This window comes from Thecamonas trahens (assembly GCF_000142905.1).
Source record: "Thecamonas trahens ATCC 50062 unplaced genomic scaffold supercont1.10, whole genome shotgun sequence".
Lineage (NCBI taxonomy): Eukaryota > Apusomonadida > Apusomonadidae > Thecamonas > Thecamonas trahens.
In genome coordinates, this window is record NW_013657670.1 from 161,101 (window position 1) to 169,332 (window position 8,232).

General features: G+C 64.9%; 3 protein-coding genes across 3 annotated transcripts; 2 read left to right on the forward strand and 1 right to left on the reverse strand.

The window, feature by feature from the left end:
• Window positions 1-585: 585 nt before the first annotated feature.
• On the forward strand, window positions 586-4,313 carry AMSG_02730 (STE/STE11 protein kinase; the record flags this gene model as incomplete). Its single annotated transcript, XM_013905117.1, has 3 exons — window positions 586-809; window positions 852-4,195; window positions 4,254-4,313. Exons 1-3 carry the CDS (start codon window positions 635-637, stop codon window positions 4,311-4,313), a joined length of 3,579 nt encoding a protein of 1,192 aa, XP_013760571.1. The 5' UTR covers window positions 586-634.
• A 996-nt stretch (window positions 4,314-5,309) lies between these two features.
• On the forward strand, window positions 5,310-6,562 carry AMSG_02731 (uncharacterized protein; the record flags this gene model as incomplete). Its single annotated transcript, XM_013905118.1, has 2 exons — window positions 5,310-6,407; window positions 6,446-6,562. 2 exons carry the CDS (start codon window positions 5,310-5,312, stop codon window positions 6,560-6,562), a joined length of 1,215 nt encoding a protein of 404 aa, XP_013760572.1.
• Window positions 6,563-6,587: 25 nt separating this feature from the next.
• On the reverse strand, window positions 6,588-8,186 carry AMSG_02732 (uncharacterized protein; the record flags this gene model as incomplete). Its single annotated transcript, XM_013905119.1, has 3 exons — window positions 6,588-6,603; window positions 6,656-7,996; window positions 8,170-8,186. The coding sequence occupies 3 exons, from the start codon at window positions 8,184-8,186 to the stop codon at window positions 6,588-6,590; spliced, it is 1,374 nt and encodes a 457-aa protein (XP_013760573.1).
• Window positions 8,187-8,232: the final 46 nt, after the last annotated feature.

Below are 8,232 nucleotides of genomic sequence, written 5' to 3' on the forward strand. Positions count from 1 at the left end.
CGGGAAGGGGAGAGAGGGAGAGAGGGAGAGGGAGAGGGAGAGAGGGGAGGAAGAAGGAGTGGTGTGTTGAGATGTTGGAGTGCTGGGAGTGTGTTGGGTGTGTTGGCGTGTTGGGTGTGGGGTGTGGGGTGTTGTTGCCAGTGGTGGGGTGGGGTGGTCGAAGGGGTGAGGCATGGAGGGGGAGCAGGGGAGAAGGCCGATGGGTAGGGGGATAGGGATAGGGATGATGACGGACAGTACATGGGTAGTGGGTAACATGGATTAGAGATGGTAATGAGATTTAAACTCATGAGCCATCTCCATCCACATCAACTAACCCCAGGTATCGCCCCAATCCCCCCAATCCCCCCCGTCATCCCCTCTCTGCCACATTCCCCCACCGAATGGAAGCCACACTCCCACCACCCCCCACCACCCACAGCCACCACCCCCACCCCTCTTGTCACACTTGCCCAACACACACACACCACACACGCACACACACATACACACACACACACACACACACACACACACACACACATACACACATACACACACACACACACACACACACGCACCACAAACACTATATACATACATACATACATACATACATACATACATACAAGCCTCGTCACAGGTACAGGGCGACATGTCGGACCACCCCCGACTGGTGTGCGAGGTGGAGGAGGGCCCGCCCGAGGCTCGGAGGAAGCGGGTGGTGACGGTGGAGGCAGGCTTTATGCTCTTTGGTCGCGACAGGGCACGACTCAAGTCACGGGCGGCAAAGGAGCCTGTCCGTCCTGGCTTTGAGGCCCTTGCTGGAGGTGGATCGAGTTCGGATGTGGCTGGCGGTGGACGTGTTGGAGGAGGCGGTGGTGCATCTAGTGGCGCTCCGCCCACCATCGACGTCCTCGACTCGCAGACCGTCTCCTCGGTTCATTTTAAGATCTGGTACGAGCCGTCGTTGCGGCAGTTCTTTGTCTGCGATTGCGGCTCGCGGAACGGGACCAATCTGGCGCCGCCGGCGGGGCAAGAGGCCATGCGGGACTATCGGTTTCTTGGATCGAACAAGACGGCGTCGGAGCAGGCGCCGCTGGCCATCATGTCGGCCATCCGCGCCGCCAACGTCGTCATTCTGGTCACCAACATTGTGGGGACAGAGCCGCCGACCCGCCACGATCTCTCAGATACTTTCAACTACACCGGCGGAGGAACGATGACCGAGGACGTGTCCAAGCAGGACATGGTGATCCAGGTCCTGCACGGGCCAGGCGAGGGTCAGCATCATGTCATCCAGTACCATGAGAGCTGCATCGTCGGCCGCGCCACGCCAGGCACTCAGCCACCGGCGCCGCCGTCAGATCGCCACAAGCGCATCACCATCTACACCGCCTCCAAGTACCTCTCGCGCGAGCACGCGCTCATCCAGCACTCGTCTGAGCTCGGCTCGCTGCGGCCGGTAGTGGTCAAGGCCACGTCCAAGAACGGCCTTTCGGTCTGCTCGCAGCCGAACCTCTCGGCACTGCAGTCGTTCGAGTCGCTGCCGTGGCAGCCTGTCGCCCGCAAGTCTATGGCGCGCCTCTCGTTTGGCGACCTTGTCCGCTGTGGCAAAGACACTATTCTGCTCATCACCGACCACGCCGGACCGCCGCAGCGGATGGCGCCTCCTGTCTCGCAGGGCTGCTCATCGACGTCGATCACGCTCTCGTGGGACGCCGCCATCTCGCCCACCGCCGTCAAGGGCTACATCCTCGCCATGGCACCCGGGCCGCGAGTGACCGACGAGCCGCCAGCCCAGTTTGCGCGGCTGCTCAACAGGCAAGCCACGTCGCCCGACGACGACGCCTCGCTCGAGTCGGCTTTTGAGCAGGCCTCCAAGCTTGCGCTCTCGTTTGCCAACTCGTACGGCGGCGGCCAGCTTCACACCACCGTCGCCCCACTCGACCCGAATCGGATCTACTTTTTCCGCCTCCAGGCCCGCAACGCCGGCGGCGAGTCCTCGTGGTCAGCCGTCGTCGCCTACGCCACCGCCGCCGACGACTCACTCCATACCTCGCCGCCGCTCCCGGCCTACCTCTCACGCGCGCTCGATATTCACAACCGCGCATCGGGCGTCCCGCTTCATGCCGCCGACGTCGGCGAAGACACCGACGACGACGAGCCTGAGCCTGTGGCACCCGAGCCGTCGGACGCTGTCGTCCAGAGAGTCTCAGGGACGATTCGCTGGAAGAAGGGCAAACTCGTCGGGCTCGGCGCTCAGGGCAAGGTCTACGTCGGACAAGATCTCGACAACCACACGGTCATGGCGGTTAAGGAGCTCGTGTGCATGGACGACAAGGTCCATGAGTCGCGCCTGGCCGAGATCGAGCGCGAGATCGACATGCTCCGCACGCTCGACCACCCCAACATCGTCAAGTACATCGGCGTCAACAAGGTTGTGGCCGATGGCTCCATCACCCTCCATCTGTTTCTCGAGTACGTGGCCGGCGGCTCGCTCCAGTCGTTCATCAAAAAGATGGACAAGAACGGGCTCGACGAAGCTGCCGCTCAGCTGTACACCAAGCAGATCCTCAACGGCCTCGCCTACCTCCATGCCAAGGACATTGTCCATCGAGACATCAAATCGGCCAACATCCTGCTCGCCATCTTTGGCTCGCACCAGGTCTGCAAAATTGCCGACTTTGGCGCCTCAAAGTCGCTCTCACACCTGGCCGAGTTTGCGTCGGTTGTTGGCACGCCCAACTTTATGGCGCCCGAGGTCATCCGCCAGCGCGGTGGCTCGCACAAGTCCGACATCTGGTCTGTCGGCTGCACCGTCATCGAGATGCTCACCGGCTCGCCGCCATGGTCCGAGTTTGAGCCGCAAGCCGCCATGTTCCACATCGGCACCACAAAGACCGGGCCCAAGCTCCCAGACAACATCTCGCCGGCATGCGTCGCGTTCTTTGCCCGCTGCTTTGCCTTTGAGCCCGAGGACCGCGCCTCGGCCGCCGAACTGGAGCAGCACGTGTGGATCGCGCCGCCACGGACGGCCCAGACTCCGGATGCTGCTTCCGCCGCCGCAGCCGGCTCGTCGGCCCTCTCGCCCGACCGCAGGTACACCCCACTCATGGCCGACGCCGCCGCCGCCGCTGCTGCTGTTGTCTCGCCCACAGCTGCCGACGGCGCCGACGGCGCCACCGCTCCACTCGGGCCGGACACTGCGTCGTCGCCGTCAGCAGCGTCGGCAGGCACCGGGCCCGCTAATGGTGCCGGCGACACCGATACTGAGACCTCCACCTCGGGTCCGCTGGCCGGGCCGTCGGGCCGGGGCGGGCAGGCCACCGGTTCGCGCCGGCAGCGGCTGGTCATCGACACCGCGGCTGGGAGGGGGAGCCTCGCGCCGGCGCCCAGCTCGCCGTCGTTCAAGAACCGCAAGCATCGCATCTCGTGGAGCAACCTCATGTTCCACAACGAGCCCATCGGGAAGGGTGGGTTCGGAACGGTGACTCGCGCCGAGTACCTCGGCGTCGACGTGGCGGTCAAGTTCCTGACCAAGATCGAGAACATCGACCAGTTCATGTCCGAGGCCGCGCTCCTCGCCGAGCTCCGCCACCCGAACTGTGTACTGTACATGGGCGTGTGCGCCAAGGAGGACGAAGACCGCTATGGCATTGTCATGGAGTACCTCGACGGCGGCGACCTCCACGCTGCCATTCACTCGTCGCGCTCGCCGCCGCTCAACCTCTCCGCGCGAGTCAACATCCTTGCCGACGTCGCCTCAGGCCTTGTCTACCTGCACGCCATGGGTGTCGCCCATCGCGACATCAAGCTCCGCAACATCCTGCTCGATCGCTCGTGCGGCGCCAAGCTCGCTGACTTTGGCCTCTCGACCCCGCAGCAGCACAAGACTGGCGCCACCCTCCGGTACGCCGCGCCCGAGGTGCTCTCCGGCGAGCGCGTTGCCGATGCCGTCGCAGACGTCTACTCGTTCGGCCTCGTCATGTACGAGGTCCTCACCGGCACCAAGCCGTTTGCCTTTCTCTCTGAAGCACGCGATCGCTACCATGACCTCACCCTCCCGCCCGGTGAGCTCGACGCGTGGGAGGCTATCGACCCGCTGCCGGAGCTCATGCGTGCGTGCTGGTCTTTCAACCGTGCCCACCGTCCCTCGATGAAGGAGCTCTTTACTGCAATCAAGTCGGTTCGCGACTCGCTTTCTGCTGACGCGGTGGCATCGGGCCCGCGCGCCGGCTCGGCCCTCGCCCATCCCACCCACACGCCTGCAGCCACATCCGGCACCGCGCCCCCGCCCGCCCACCCATGCGCTCATGGCTCACCATGTTTGACGACGTCGCCGAGCCGCTCTCGGACGTCTCGTCCTCGACATCGCCCATCGCCCTCGCTCCCCGACCGCCCCTCGCGGCACCCAACGCTGACAACGCTGACAACAACGACGACGACGACGACGACGCCACGCGCTCAGTCATCATCACCTCGCCGCCGTCTACGGGACCATCAGCCGCACGGCCTTAGTTCAACAACAGCCGATGTGGTGGTGGATGGCGGTGGACGGTGGTGGAGGAAGTTATTAGCTGGGCTTCCGGGGAGCACCAAAACTTTGACGATTCTCTGCTACCCTCTCGTCTCGCCGCAAATTGACTAGAGTCGTTGGGTCACGTACGTAGAGCCAGATAGCGCTGTGCTGAGGAGAGAGTACAATGACACATGCCATTCCAATCCATATTCCGCCTTCCCTGCACCCAACCCCTGTCATCCTCCAGGCCTCCACTCTGGGGTCACTCCCTGCGCCCCAGCGCACCGTCCGGAAGGTGCTCAGTTGAGTCGAGTCGGACTGGCCTCGATTCGGCTCGCGGTCGGCTGTTCCTTTCTTGGCAGGTTTCGCGGCTACAGATGGCCGGTCTCCTAGCTGTGTTGGACAGATATGGGCAGGCAAAGCCGATATTCCCCCCGCGCATTGCTGCAACTACCCCCCTACCCGCTTTATGGGAGCAAGAGGCACCGGAATCGGCCATCCTTGCCTCAAACAGGGTCCCCTGCAGACCGGGCGGCCCATCCGGACATCAGCCGATTCGGATCAAATAGCTCGTGGCAGGGAAGCGGGTCACCCGGCCGGGGGGGGGGAGGGAAGAGGCTGGTTTTTAGGGAGGGGGGAATGATGTGTGTGGTGTTTTTTTTTCCCCGTCGCCTTCATCCTCTTCCGCCAACAGTCTCAAAGGAGAACACTATTCCCCACATACTCATGATAGCCATGTATATAGAGTATGGCTGCAGATCGCGTATTGCAGCCGAATCACAACAACGGAGGAATGGCGAATGTAGAGATGGTGAGCGCGCAAGCGTCGATGCCGCCGTCGCCGTCGGCGCTGGTGGATGCGACGCTGCTGTGGGGAGACGGACTGGACATGAGTGTTCCGACGTCGCCACTGGCAGGTGGGCTGGACGGGGGAGCGAGCGTGCTTGACGCGCTGGTAACACCGTCGCGGAAGCGGAAGCGGATGCCACTGACGGCGCCCGGCTCGGCGCCCGCGGCGCCGATGGTGCAAGACGTTGCGCCGAGCTCGTTTCTTGACGATCTCGGCGGCCTGTTTGGCTCGCTTGACGCGGTGCCGGAGCTTGCGCTAGCGTCGACCATGGCGCTGGCGTCGAGCGTGTATGACCAGCTCGATGGCGACCTGGGCCTGGGCCTCGGCGACGGGAGCAGCGGAGGCGGGATGGTGGAGCCGGGCGTGCTCGGCGGAGCTCCGTCGTCGCTCCTTGGTCTTGCGCCGCCGTCCGAGTCGCCGCTCCCGTCGATGCATCCATCACCGTCGGTCTCGCCGGCGGCACCAATTCCGCCGCCGTACACGGTTCTGCCGTCCGAGTCGTATCTGCCCCGGCCGCCGCGACTGGCGCTTGCGGCTGCGACGGCCGATTCAGACGACTACAGCGACGATGACAGCGATGATCGGGACTTTGAGTCGTATGACGACGAGTCTAGCTACGGCGACGAGTATGGGTCGTCGGCCCGGTCGCGCCATGGCGGCGGACGTCGTCTCGCAGGCAAGGGCAAGAGCAAGGGCAAGAGCAAGAGCAAGGCAGGCAAGTCCAAGTCACGGAGCAAGGCCAAGGCTCCCAAGTCCAAGCGGCGGCTGAGCGATCTGGGCGAGCTGACGGCGCCGATTGTGGGCTTGCCGGTGCGGCCGGCAGGGAGCGTGGTGGGGCAGGCCGCGCCTGCGGCGGACCCGAACAAGACATCTATTTATGGATACATCAACGGGGCGCTGGACGCGGCGCGCGAGGCGCCGGCGGCCAAAAAGGCCAAGACTACCAACGGCGTGGCGGTGCCAGCGAGCCGCGGGCGAACGGTCTTTTCTTCGGTCCTGCAGCACGCGCTGAGTGCTGTGGAGAGCAAGGTGGCGGCGACGGCGGCGGTGGTCTCGGTCGCGCTCCCGCCGGCCCCAATGGACACGGGCGGGAGATCGAGATGCTCGGGCACAGGCTGGTCGACGGGGTGGCCTTTGTGCGCATCCATTACATCGGACTCCCTTCGTCGTACGACGAGTGGGTCCCGTCATCTTCGCTCGTCCACCACTGAGCACAGAGTGATTAAAGATCGGCAACTACCTTGAGGAAGCGCTGGAGGGTGCGGAGCGTTGGCTGCGAGAGGGCGTCGAGCTCGAGGACAAACTCGGGCTTGGCCACGAGGTCGGCAAACTCGGGCTCAAGCTCGATGATGATGCCAAGCGCCATGCCAAGTTTGTCAGGCGTGAGATGGCGGAGCTTGTCGGCGAGGCGGCGGCGGGCCTTGAAGGTGAGCGGCTCGATGGCCTTGGGCGGGCGGCGACGGGCGCCGCCGGCGTCAGAGCCGACAAGCGGGGTAGAGCCGGCCGACCGCGCAGTCGGGTCCTGCGACGCCGACGCCGGAGACGGCATAAATGCGTGCGCCCGCGAAGCCGAGTGGCGGCCGGACGGCGTAGTCGGCGCAGACGCCGAGACCATAGGAAAGGCCTTCGACGTCGAGCCGGACGACGAGACGGAACCGGCCGAGTTGGGCCGCGACGCGAGCGCGTCTGAGCCTGCGCCCTCGAGCTGGTTGAACTGCAGGTACATCTCATCGTAGACCTTGAAAAGGATGGCAAGCTGTTGGTACTTGGCGGTGAGCTCGGTGTCGAGCTGCTCGTTGAGGGCGGCGTAGAGATCCTCAAAGACGGCAAGGAGGGCAACACCATCGGTGTAGATGGCCGAGTCTGGCGAGTTAAAGAGGGTGCAGTTGGAGAAGACCAGCCGGACGTCGGCGGCAAACTGGGCCGGGGTGGCGTACGCGCCGCGGTCGAGGCGCGCCTGAATGGTTCCGAGGTCCATGGGGCACCGCACAATGTCAAAGTACGTGGGAATGTCGAGCGCAATGGCATTGACCGGCTCGCGGAACGGCTCTGAGCGCGAGTCGGCGAGTAGCGTCTTGAGAACGCGGCGGCAGGCGCGCATGATGGGGTCGCGCCGTGAGGCAACTTTGCGCGTCGAGACCACCTCGAGCGCGCCCGCCGGCGTCTTGACCGACCGCGAGAGCACCCGTGTCGGCTTGCTCATCTCGCCGACGTGCGGCGCCTGGAGCGAGACCACCTTGCACGTCGCAAGGTTGCCAGCGGCCGACAGGCTCATCTGCGCTCGCACCGGCGCCTCCAGCCGCGACCGCAGTGGCGGCGGCGCAGAGGTGGCCGCCGGAAACGCGGCGCGGACAGAGCCTGAGACCGTCGCTTGCTCTGCTGCCATCGACTCGAGCAGCATGGCCAGCGGATCCGCACGCCGCTTGGCCTTGCCACGAGAGCCGCGTGAGCCCTTTTCGCTCGCCCCAGCCGTGCTCCGGCTCGCTGCGCCCGAGCTTGCTGTGCCAGACCCACCCCCGCTCCCGCCAGCCACCGACGCCTTGCGCACGAGCTTGGCCAGCGCCGCCGCCGCTGCTGCCGAAGTCGAGCCTGCCGGTGCCGGGTCGCCCAGCGTCTTTTGCCTCTTCCGCGCCGGCGCCTGTGGGCTCTCTGCCGCCGCAGTAGCAGTACCACCGCCACCGCCACCGCCACCACCACCACCACCACTGCCGCTGCCGCCGTTCTGTCCGCCGTTCTGTCCGCTGCTGGCAGTACCACTTCCTCTGCTGCCAACACCTGTTGTTGATCCCTGGCTCGCTCCTCCAGTCTCGCTCCCGACTCCAGTCTCTCGGTCATCCTGCCGCCGTGAAGGGGAAGGGAGGGGGGGGGTTAGTATGGAGGG